Source organism: Anas platyrhynchos, chromosome 3 (assembly GCF_047663525.1).
Source record: "Anas platyrhynchos isolate ZD024472 breed Pekin duck chromosome 3, IASCAAS_PekinDuck_T2T, whole genome shotgun sequence".
NCBI classification, from domain to species: Eukaryota; Metazoa; Chordata; class Aves; order Anseriformes; family Anatidae; genus Anas; species Anas platyrhynchos.
The window spans coordinates 13,991,585-14,004,018 of NC_092589.1; the positions used below are offsets into that span (position 1 = coordinate 13,991,585).

At 48.3% G+C, this 12,434-nt stretch overlaps 1 protein-coding gene across 1 annotated transcript in view; it reads right to left on the minus strand.

The window, feature by feature from the left end:
- Positions 1 to 8,006: 8,006 nt before the first annotated feature.
- The window catches only part of COMMD1 (copper metabolism domain containing 1), a 76,291-nt gene continuing 71,863 nt past the window's right edge, over positions 8,007 to 12,434 (minus strand). The window contains exon 3 of the mRNA XM_005019110.5: positions 8,007 to 11,567. Coding sequence (XP_005019167.2) covers positions 11,460 to 11,567 — 108 coding nt within the window. The 3' untranslated portion in view covers positions 8,007 to 11,459. The remainder of the gene's footprint in view (positions 11,568 to 12,434) is intronic.

A 12,434-nucleotide genomic window follows, 5' to 3' on the forward strand; every position in this document is an offset into this window, starting at 1 on the left:
GTCATGGCCAGATCAACAGCAACTAGCAGACCAACTTACAGTTCCCTGGGACTGTGATCCTCACATCTTTTTGTCCTATACAGGAAGAAAATGAACACATGCCATTTTTAAGCACCTGCATTGTCAAGCCAGTTGAAGGAGAGACCCAACCAAAGCAAGCAGTCATTTAAAAATTGCCTTCACTGCAAAGCAGGAATCTCCACAAAATTACACATTTATGCTCTTCCATTTTACAGCGCTCTTTTTCACCAAAACTGGGTAGCTGATGTGCACAGCAAATAGACGCAACTGGCTTGGTACGCAACACGAGTATCCACAGCACATACCCAGCTCCCCATACGCCGTGTCATGAAGCATTAGAGGCCATAAAAGACCTGCAGCAAGTTTCCTGAAGCAGTCCTAAGGCTACTCCAAAATCTTATTCAGGAGTAAGAAAGGGCTGTTCCCGTCCATGACGCATTCAGAGGGACAATGCATATTTCATTCCTCTTCGAATATGGTAAATATGTACTTCACATTTCACTAAAGTTGTCCTTACTATCAAAGTAGAAAGATTACAGAAGAGGGATGAATTACCCTAAACTGGCAAGCATTTTTGTCTATTAACTAATACAAGGCTTGAAAGGAGAATTAAGTGTCTGGCAGCCAGTAGCTAGGCTCCACTGTAAAGGAGATTTCATAACACTATACTTTAAAAAGGAAAACAAAAGTGAAATGGAAGTATGCTGTCTGGGGGAAAGACACTTCTCCCTCCTCCCGGTCCCACACCCACAGCCGTGCCTGCTCCTCTGCAATCGCGCCGACTTGACTGGTCATGGGACTGCATTGTGAAACCTTAAGGAAGAGGAAGGGTGTTTTAATCCAAGCACATTCCCTGATTCAGTTCACATCACCACCGAGCAAAGCGCATCGTCAGACTACTGCCTAAGTGCCATATCTCTACTGTGCTCGGGGCAGCTGTACCCTAAAAACTTTGGTGGGGAGTAAGGCAGGAGCTTGATTTGCAGCTCCACTCCCCTGAGTGTAGGTAGTTTGACCTTCCCTGTGTCTGCACATCATGTAGGGCAAAGCATTAAATTTGGGGAGGTTTCTTACCTGTTGCTGGCAATTAACCAGTCCCACCAGGATAAGAGCGAGTGCGATGCTGGGCTGCAGGGCTCCAACCCAAATCTCCTCTGCCAGTCATCAGGTTTAATGAAGTCTCATTATCACAAAACAATCCCTCTGAGCAATTCTCCCCTACATCCTCCCTTCAGGCTTCACCCCCCTGCCCCAAGTGCTCTTGCTGGGGCCAGGACATGTCCCCGTATGTCCCTCACCCCACTGGAGTGTAGGGCAAGTGAGCACTGTGGCTAGTGCAAGCTAGTGCCATCAGGAGAAGACACAAATCCACCTGATGCCTTGCCATCCCGTGTCATGACCCGATACAACCTCAGACATGAATTAATGGGAACCAGTTCCTAACAGCACCGAGACACGCTGTTCCCAGGCTCGCTGTTGTTGTTGCTTTAAACAAACCATAGGCAGCTTGGCAGGGCCTGCTGGGGAAGAGGATTTTATATCCAGTTGTTGAGACGGGTAGCGGAGTGGCAGCATGATGAGTAACCTTATAAAATACACTTTTTAAAGCACTGGTGATGGAGTAGACACTAATGACACCCGCCAGTGTAACTGTTGGGGAGCACGGTCCCCGGGCCACCTCCAGCATTCATGGCAAGACATGATGGACAGCTTGAAACACGGTCCCAGCACAATCCCTCCTGGATGGCTGCTTGTGCCTGGGTGAAAATAAGGAAGCCCTGAAAAAAGAATTGATATTAAAATTGTTCTGAGGTTTGCTTCATGAGAAAGGAAGCAGAATTTTCGTGTTTCAGGTCTGTATAGTTGAGGTTTCTTACAAGCACCGTAGTAAATTGCTGTGTTTTGTTTCTCCTGAGGAAGAGAGCAAATGCTTTTGATTGCAGGTGTTGTCAGAGGCATGCACACACTTCAGTCTGAAACTGGCATAGCTTTTTGCCTACATATCAAAAATCTCACCTTCGCACACCATCACAATGCAAATTATTAGATATGGTGAATCGCAGAGCATCAAACCATTCTCACGGGGTGGCTACAATGAAGTTGTACATCCAGGGCACTGGTGTTGGGTCACTCGGTGACACGAATCCTTACTGCCGGAGTTTTTCCACAAGACATGTGAGGTGCACAACAACCAGAAAATAAGTCTTTTAAAAGGATTCAACTCTCATTTTTGATCAAGTTCAAAATATTTTCTGTTTTTGTTCTGTTCTGTTTGGTTTTCCAGGCTATTTATTCATCGCTTTGAGAGCAGTTGGGTGCACTGTAGTAAAAAGTTATCTTTTGGTGCTACTGCCTTTACAGCTGAGCTATGTACATTGGCTTTTCTCTAGTATTTGCTTGTTAATTAATACCTGGTTCATTGCCAGAAGCAAAAGAGAAGTAGGAACGAGTCACAGGTTATAAAATCTTCAAGGTTATCTTGCTCTTCCTGTTTTGCAACAGCAAAGTAAGAGCGAGAAACATCAGATGCAGACAAGCTGCAAGCGAGCACGGCTGCGAGCGCTGCAATGTGGGGCTGGGGCCCTCGAGCTGCTCCCTCGAGGTACCTGCAGCCGCTCTTGTGAATGTGGTCCCTGCCTCCTCCCAGGACCCGTTTTGTCAGAAACACTTACTAGTCCTTCCCACAGTTCTTCACGTTATGGATGTGTTGTCCCAGACCCCGTGCACCACGTCCCGTAACGTGAAGTGGAGCAGCTGGAGAAATGCAGCTGGAAAGCGTGGGACAAACCTCAGTGTGCCTCTGTGACCAAGAGGGTTAAAGACACAAGATAAGAGGCTAAGATTTAAATAACAACAGGAGCCTGAGGATCACTCCCTTGCATGCATGCGCTTCAGTGGCAGTCCTGATTTTCAAATGCTGGAGATAAGAAGGAAATACAAATGCAAAGGCAACGTGTAACTGGAGCTGTAGCATCTCAGCTCTTCCAGGAACCAGCCTGTTTTCCCACTCAGATGGCTCGAGCCTGGAATTCAGCCAAACAAAAAGCCTCTCCCAGGGCAGGCAAAGTTTACCAGCACGGTTTGTCGGCGACACAAACACAACTTTTCAGTGGTCTCCTCACACTGCAGTTTTCCCCCTCTTCCCCTACCAAGCCTCTCGTGCAAACCAGCACGGCAAGAGCAAGCCCCGCAGAGCTGTTTTGCTCCCGTTCCCTTTGCTTTCATGCCTCGGTGAGATGAGGGCGATGAGGATAGCATATTCAGCTCGGGCAAAACCACTCGAGTTGAAGGGATCTGCACATCCATCCGTGTTTCCTGGAGCGCCATGGTATTTATTTATATATTTTAATTATTTTTCTGGAGCATTGCAGCTTGCTCTTGCAGGCAAATTGGGCAGGATAGCAGTGGTGGAAGAGAACTTGTCCCTGCTGCATTGTGTACTGCCACTTGTGAGCCATGGGCAGAGCTGTGTCATGCTCTCATTGATTCACGTTTGCCAAGAATAATTACTCCCTGAGCTGCTGGATTAAAGTGAATGCTCCAGAAGAGCATACCTGCCTTTTCTAGACAAAGGCTGCAGTAACCTATAGTGTTTTCCTCCCTTTCCTTGCAGATCAGAGGCACAGCAGCGCAGGCAATGGGATGGAGAAGAATCCACTTGAAATTCAGCTTCTGTATGAGCAGAAACTGGACAATAATTATTTTGCAAACAGCAACAAAACCACACCCGCTATGCACATAACATCTTTTTTTCAGTCCTGGAAAAGTTAACATCTTATGTCTCTCCTTGCCTCAGTTCAGAGGCATCCCACAGGGTTTTGCAGCAAGACCCGAGGAGCTGCAAAACCGAAATCTGCCAGGCAGCAGAGGCTGCAGCCAAGTCTCTTCAAAGGTGAGAAAACAGTTTACACTTAGGAAAAAAAAAAAATGTACTGGGCCAGCTTCAGCTGAACCTCTTCCATTTTTTTTTATTTTTTATTTTTTTTTGAGGATGTAGTTTTAAGCACCAGTAAAATGCCAGCCGTGGGACAACAGCCAGTCCTCACATGCAAGTATGATTTTTAAAGCATCTTGACTTCAGGCGTCTCCTCGATGAGGCCATGCTGTGTGATTTCCCTCAGACTCTTGTAGCTTGGGGAACACAACTCCGATTAAAGCCAGTCTTCTTGCTGGAAGGATGCTGACATCCACGCTGGCTGTTGTCCGGGCAGCAGGAAGGCATGTCAGCAAGCAGGGGAAGCTAAGCCACCGCCGCACGCAGGAGGTTTTTCAAGACACTCCCAAAGGTTTGGCAAAGAGCTTGCAGCCACAATGGGAGCGACGTTCTGCTCAGCCCACGGGCGCGTAGGGCACAGCGGGTGTTTCACCACCGGCCTCGGGGCTGGCACATCCCCAGCGAGACAAACTGGGCTGCTCTGAAGCTCCTTGGAGGCACTCATCGGGCTTGATCCCAAGGGAAATGCAGGGCATCCTCATTGTGCTGGCTCGCTGGGGACCCTGGCAAGGCAGTGGTTGCAGGCAGTGGTTTTGGTCCCGTGGCTCTGGCTGGAAAACTCCTGCCCCGTGCAGTCCCGTTGCTGCTCTGGTTGTGTCAGACCAAGTCCCCTCACCACCTTTGGTGAGAATGGGTCGTAGAAATATCACGAAAACATGAAAATGCTTTTCTTCTGTGGCAATATGTACACCTATCGGAATTATATCAAAGAAGGAGGCCAGAAAGCTCTTACCTTGTTGTTGTAGGGCCTGCAGATAAACTTCAGAAATAAATAGTAATAAAAGAGGGAAAGGGAAATGGAATAACCCACATATCTCATTTTAATAGCCAGCCTCATAGCTACAGGTTACTAAAAAATGAGCTGGAAGGGAGATATGCTTAGGGACTGAGACCAGCAACATAATCAGAGTAAATAATGGGTTTTCGTCATGCTGCTCCATGGAGAAATCCCTCTGCCACGGCTGTGTATAAATAAACAAAACTTCAGAAACCAGCACACAGCACGGGCGAGATCTGGCCTTGTAAATTAGGAAACCACTGCCCCACGAACGAAATCGCTGCAGGTTTTTGCGCTTGATCCTGCATGCATTTAACCTTCCCCATGTAAATAGTCCTCCGAAGTTAATGGAGCTGTGCTAATTTGCAATGGCTGGGGATGAAGCCAGCGGGCTTAAGCATTTCTGCCGGCTCAGATTGCAGAACGCTGTGGTAACCGGGCTGCGGGACACCTCGGAGATGTTCCTGCTCGGGCAAAAACCCACCCGTGGCCATCACACGGCGTGTCTGCGGGCAGAGAAATCCCGCTCCAGCCCCGCAGAGGAGGGTGCAGACATTTTGTCAGCCGCCGCGACGTAAAGCTCGTTTCTTGCATTTTCTCATTCTCGCTGGGGACGTGCCAATCTTGTCCAGAGACCATTTCATTACCATCATGCTGCTCGCGAGCATCTTCATTGAAATCGCATTATAGATGCGCCAAGGCACAATGATCTACCCGCAGCCTAAACAGAGTGAAAAAAACATCCTTGGGCTGCAAGGGGCCAGAACACGCACTAATTGAAATGTATAAACTTACATAACATTATTTATAAAAAGGAGCCCAATTGTCAAAGGCCCTCAGAGAGCTGGAGCATGGGAATGTTTGTTCTCCCCGCAAAGAAAAATTAATTATGTAAGTTTATAAATTCCAGTTGCTTTGCTCGCTCCGTCTCCTGATGTGCCCAAGGACTACTTGAAAGGAATTTATGGTTCCCAGCCGCTGCTCCTCGATGGTGTTTTTTATCTTTGTACTCGTGCACACCGCTGCCCCGCAGGATCTTGCGGTGGGGGGAGTGAGCTGTGCACACCGTGCTCCTTGGCTCTAAAAAAAAAAAAGCAGATTGGCAGGATTGGCAGAAGCAAATTTATTTTAGGGAATGTTGGGCTTTCCACATCACCGTGTGCTTTGGGGAGGGCGGTGGGGTGGCTGCTATGTTTGGGGGTGCAGGCAGAGGCCTGAGGTGGCTGCAGTCAGACCCATGCCTCTCTCTGCTCGAGCCCTTCCATCACAGCTTTGCTTAATTTCTTTTTTGCTGCCAGGGACACAGATGCCGTGAAGACCCTCTGAAGACCCTCACACACGGCTGGCTGTGCTGCGGGGCAGCCAGCAACCCAGCACGGGGACAAACATCCCCCAGCGAGCACCTCGACCCAGCAGGGGAATCACTTTTATCACAGAGGACCTCGCTTATCGCATGCGCTGCGTGGTTCAATTTGCAAGGCAGGAAGAGTGCCACTCATTACTAAAATGCATTATTTTGTATAATTTCCTGGTAATGCTGGGATTGGCCAGAGCTGCCAGCTGGCTGGAAAGCGTAGGAAATATGGCAGGGAAATTACATGGCATCAAACCCAAATGAGGAATGCTTCCTCCGGGGCTCTGCTCGGATGCACTGTGGCTTTGGGTTTTATGCTGCGATTGCTGCTTTTCCCCCATCCTGATTTTCAAAACTTCACTCCTCGAGGATCCAAGATGCTCACCAGTAGCCCAAAATGCCATTTGTTCAACGACCTTTACGTGTTCTCCAGTACCATCTCACTGTGACAGCAGGTGGCTGAGTGCTGGACTTCCACCATGGCTGGCCACTAAGTGAACTAAAGCTCCAAGTCACCTGTGCTCTGAAGAGGTTAGAAACCAAAAACTCTTTGGCGAAACACCTGGTAGCAATGTACTCTGGCTGTGTGGCGGCACAGCACTGTGGTTTTGCCCTCAGAGGCAGCCCCAGTCATGCCCTGATTGCTCTGATAAAGCTAATGGCCACCTGCAACATGCCCCGGGGGCAAAAGCCCCAGGCAGGCACTCCTGACGTGCCTTTGAACCTGTTTTCCTGCAATTTCTTGCATTTCGAGATCGGCCTTGCTACCTCTGAAAGCCAGGAGGAAGGGCAAGGAATGTGGGGTTCTGACCCTGGGGAAAACCTCCTCCAGGACTTGGTCTCTGCAGAGGATGAGGGCACGAGCTGGCTTTCCCCCTGTTCGCGGATCACCCTTCAGCACCCACAAATCCCAAGCCTTTCCTTTTCACAGCCAGTTGTCATTTGTGGCTCAGTTCCTCAATTCTCCTTTCTTAACAGGTTTCCTCCCCCCAGGCTGCCAACACAGCGAGGAAGTCGCATGGGGCTGCGGGGCACCAGCCTTTTGTACCCATTTTGTGCAGGGACAACAAGCTCAGGCAACACCCCAAATTAACCCTATCCAAGCAGGAGCGGCGTGGTGACCTTCAGGAGCTTTATTTTGGTACAGAGAAGGGAGAAAATGTTGACGGAAATGGCTGCTTGTGCTCCCAGGGAGCCCAGGCCAGGACCTGTCAGAGGGCAAGGACAGCGCTGACACAAAATGCCCAAGTCTGCATGGGGCAAAGGCCATGGTTCAAATTAAAAGCAGTCTTTCTTTTAAGTTTACAGACTGGTTTAAGAAATTTAAGTGAAAATCACTTGAGTTTGCCTTCTTTCTGCCTAGCTGAATGTATGCCCCCCGCATGCTGAGGTACAGCAGCGGTGAAACGGGGCTGGGAGGCCTGTGAGCCATTCCCAAAGGCTCCCTCTGTATCCTCCCCACCTTCTCCTACAACCCAGCTTATTCTTTTCATTTGAAAACCCTGCTTGGCCACCGTGGGCTCAAAGTGGGGATGAACCATGGCATGAAGTCCCGTGCCACATCTCTACCTCCCACCACAACAAGGAGGAAGGCCGAGGGTCGCAGTCTGGCCTTCCCCGCTTCCCCGGCCGGGCTGTCGCCTGCAATGCTGCCTTCTTAAAAAGGCACTCTCTGTACCCAGCACTGCCTGAGTAAACTTCTTGTAAATACTTGGAATAAATGAATAAACTGTTCAAATTCCCCAGAACGGCAAGGAAACATTTCCACGATCGACATGGTGCAAGCGTGAGTCATCACGTAAAGCTTCTCGGAGAGTTACACGTCCAAAAACATCCTGTAAACAAATCGGGAAATCTACTGAGATGGTAAGTGATTTATTTTATTAACATTTATTTAACATTTATTTTATTAATAGATAACAAAGAATATAGGAGCTGGTGTACAGAAAAGTAAATCTATCAAAATATCAACCAGTTTATCAAGATAAAGCACGACGAAAGGTCATGGACTGCAGCGGCAGCCTTCATAAGAAATACAATAGAAACACAAATGTAAATTGTGGTGTTTGCACTTGTGAAAAGATTTGTAAGAAGGAGAAAGAAAAATAGAGAAATGGTGAATAAAAAAATGAGACAAAAATAACACAAACAATGGGAAAGGAAATCCACGTGAATGTGATGTGTCTGCCTCTGCTGTTTCACATGGCCCAAAGCTGTATGAAATGCAGCGGCTGCTTGGCTTGGATTTGGAAAAATGTGCTGTGCCTACGTGGACCAGGAAAGAAGAAAATTGCATCGAGAGGGATCTTTTTGCAAACAGAGCGAACCCAAGCCTTGCCAATCGCCTAACGCGTGATTTAAGGCGACAGCACGGGCAGATATTTTAGGGAGCCCCAGCTCATAAACCAGTGGCAACTTGGAGGGATTCCCAGAAAACAAGAAGTCACTGAATGAATAAATTGCAGGGCGTTTCGGCGACGCGTAAGGCAACCTCAGCTGAAGGTTGCGACAACGCGGGGCTGCCGTTCGTGAGTTTTCGGCCTGGTTGGGATGAGATGCACCTCTGGAGCCACGCGCATGGTGCTGGAGCTGCAGCCTCAGCCTCTTGCTTGTCACTGGTTAAATCCACCACGATTTCGGGGAACCACTGTCTGGGTGAGGAGGAAAGCGCTGGCAGAAGTGGGACTGGAGGAAGCTGGTGAAAACCCTCGCAACATCCCGGCTCACCCAGGCGGTGCCGCAGCTCCCGTGCCTTCCTGGATGCTCCCCGCCCTGTCTCAGCCCCATCTGTATTTGTCAGCCTGAATATCCGGGCTCTGATCGAAACCAAGCCTGCCCCAGCCCAGGGCCATGTGGAAGTCCCACTTGTTCCTGGTTTCCAGTCGCTAGTAAACCAGGAAGGATGAAAATTTGGCAGATTGCATGGCTGGGGAAAGCCAGCCTGAACTGATTTCATGGCCAAAAGAGAGAGTGAAGCGGAAGGTTTCCTGGTTAAATTCATCCAGAGCTTTGTCTGGTTGGAGACCTCTATCCCCGGCCACTGAGCAAGCTGTGGCGGGGCCGGGACAGTGGTCACAGGGCAGGAAACAGGAGCGGTGGCTCGGGGCACGCTGCCACCTGGCCGCTCCCCTGCAGGGAGGAAGAAGAGGAAGAGCTGCCCAGCCACAAATTTGGGTGATTGTGGTTTACACCCGGACAAGTAATGCCCATGAATCCCAACAAAAAACAAGGCAACTTGGCTCCTTCACTCAAGGATGCGAGCACAGCAACATCTGAGGTGTCTTCTCCTCCGCCAAGTCCAGCCAAAAGTGGCCAATGAGTTCAAAATCCCACAGCGAGGAGCAGGTGGATGGACACGCACCTAACCCATGCCGGCAGGAAGGCACGGTCCTGCTCAGCATGGAAATCTGTTCTCCTCACCCAGCCTGGGGATGCACAGCGTCCTCTTTCCCTGCCCATGTCAAACCTTGTGAAGCAGAAATGATTTTGCTGCCCAGTGACACTCCTGTGCCCTTATGAAGGGCTAGGCAGAGCGTGGTTCCCAAAATATTAGGCTGCTTTTTGTTTTTTCCAACTTTGCATGATAGTTTGCAAAGACACACGAAGAAAATCACGAGAATTAGATATTTAGGGCAAGGAGGACTGGGAAGAGAAGCAGCAACCACAACCAACACACTCCTTTTTAACGTCTCACCTCTACTAGGAAAGTACCCAATTATTTCTTAAATGACCCGACTTTATTATTTTTTGCCTCAGCCTCCTTGCCTGGTTAGCCATTTCACATATTTATTATTCTCTGCATGAAATAATACTTCCTGACATCTGTTCCCAGTTTGTTTCTCTTTAATTTCCATTTATAGCACATTTTCCTATCCTCTGACCATGTTAAAATAAAACAATAAGTATGTTTGACATGGTGCAAGTTACTCAAGATCACGATCCTTCCCTGACCTTGATTTTTTTTTATTTTTTTTTACTTCTTTTCACATGCACTAAAACGCAGAAGAACATTTAAATGAACTTTGCTGAAGAGGCAAGTGGCAAGCCGACAGCATCAGCAAGCACTCAGCACCTCACAGCCCTGCTGGCAGCTGGTTACCAGTGGGCTGGGGATGGGGCTCGGTGCTCCCAGCCCCTTCCACTCTGCCAAGGATCAGCTGCAGCTAAATTTGGAGAGCGAGGAGCTGGGGCTGTGTGGTCCCTTCGCATGACAGAGGAGAGTGGCCCTAAGAGTCAGTGGGATGAGCATGGGAAAGGAGATGTTAATGCCACGAGACAAACTGATTGATGCTTTACCTTCTCACCAGGCAGACGGGAAAAGGGGCCGCCTTCTTGCCCTGAAGAGAGAGAGCCCGCTTCCAGAAACAACCTGGCAACTCCACAAGCAACAAACCCACAAGAAGCAGTGCGGAGTACTTCAGTAATGGCACAAGAGCATTTGATGTCATCATCTCTGTCTTGGTACAAGCAGTCAACATAATTTTAGCTCGGAAGGTTGCTTATAAAGCTAAGATAAAATGGAAAGAATCAGTGTAGCCGCCAACCAGATGTATAAGCATGCCTTCCTGCTAGGAACAAAAGCAGCAAGCCGGTGTCGCGCTCCAGCTGCTCCATCACCATTTTACGGACTCTCAGGCAATTCTCCCGTAGGAACCATCATGTTCCAGGCAGCTCCTCCACGTCATCCTGCCCTGATAAGCTGGTAGTTATGGTTATTAATCCCATTGTGGCAAAGTGGACAAGATCACAGCCCTGAACTGAAACCTTTGAGACTGAAAACATTTCAGCTCAGTCCACCCTGGCTGGAAAAGAGGTCACTGGATCAGGCTTTTGGAAAACCAGTGTCACCTCCTGCCACTGAAGAGATGTTCCCAGGATTGCCCCCGGCTCTCTGTGGCACAGGGCAGGTGTGTGTCAATGGGTCAGCAAGGTTGGCCACCTCATGCACTTCTCCCCCGCCACAACCGTCCTATTTACCTTTGCTGTCCATCCACCTGGTATTTACAGCACCTGGAAGACTCAGAAAATGACTGAGGGAGAAAAAAATAGGGAAAAGCTACTGAAAACTCAAGGGCTTGGTTATGCAAATTTTATGCAAACAACACTACTGCTGCCTTGGAGAACAGGCCTGGAGGAAGGGTCAGAGAAGTCTCCACAGCATAACTTAGCCCATGCTTGGTTTTGAATGTGTTGTATGGTTATAACTGGGACTTACAGATAATTACGTATTTTATTTGTATAAACAGGCATTATAAAAAAGTACCAAGGTCGTTTGACTTCCGAGTTGCAATTCTCTTTATTTGCTGTAAGACTCAAGTGGTCTGAGTCAAGGCAGTCATGCTCTCCTCTATTTCCGAGAGTTTCTTCAGCATCTGGCTCACCTTGGCCTCATCGAACTCCAGGCAGAGAAACTCAGATTCCTACAAAACAAAATTGAAAGAACAGCAGTTGACAATGAGGATCGTTTTTCAGGCATACAAAGGAGGAGAGATATCACTAGGAAACCAGAATGCGTTACATCCCCTGTATCTCCTTTTTGCCTGGTACCACGTCGGTACCTGCAGCACACCCAGGGATTTGCCACCAATTGCCCACCTACCAAGCCAGAACACACTGGCAAGCCAGCCAGCTGCCAAAGAGGACACACAAAGGGCCAAGGAAATAAATAATATGTGTTATAAAAGTTCTAATCATACAAACTTATTAATAAACACCAATGTGAACCAGCCTCCTGAGGTCTCCAGTCCCATAGTCTTACCCACTGGCATGTCTATGGTCACAAAGTACTTCCTATGGGGATTCTGGCAGACAAAAAGGGCATCCCCAGGTCTCATATGGTTTTGAGCACACTGAACTCTGTCAGTTTTTCAAAATATGTCTTTTCTTATAATTATCACCTGCCAAAAATACTGCAACCTCATCCTTTACATTCACAGCATAAATAGCTCATACGCAAGGACAAAGTCACTGGAGAAATGCAAATGAAAACCATCAGTTTTTCCCCACTGAATTTCTTGCTAACCAAATTTTACAAGTGTTTTTCCCCAGACATGGGGCATAGTTTTACCTTTTACCTTCTGTTACCCTCACAGGGATTCTTGGGTCGTTCTGGTTTTTGTAAGAATCAGACCAGAAAGTGATGTGTAAACCAAAAGGCGGACAGAGGAACCAAAGGGGATTATTTTGTGTACGATAACCACAAAAGGCACTGCCAGACAAAGGCAAACAGGAAAGAAATGAGATGACAGATGTTAATGATTATGAAGTCAAGCATGTGGCAGTCCATA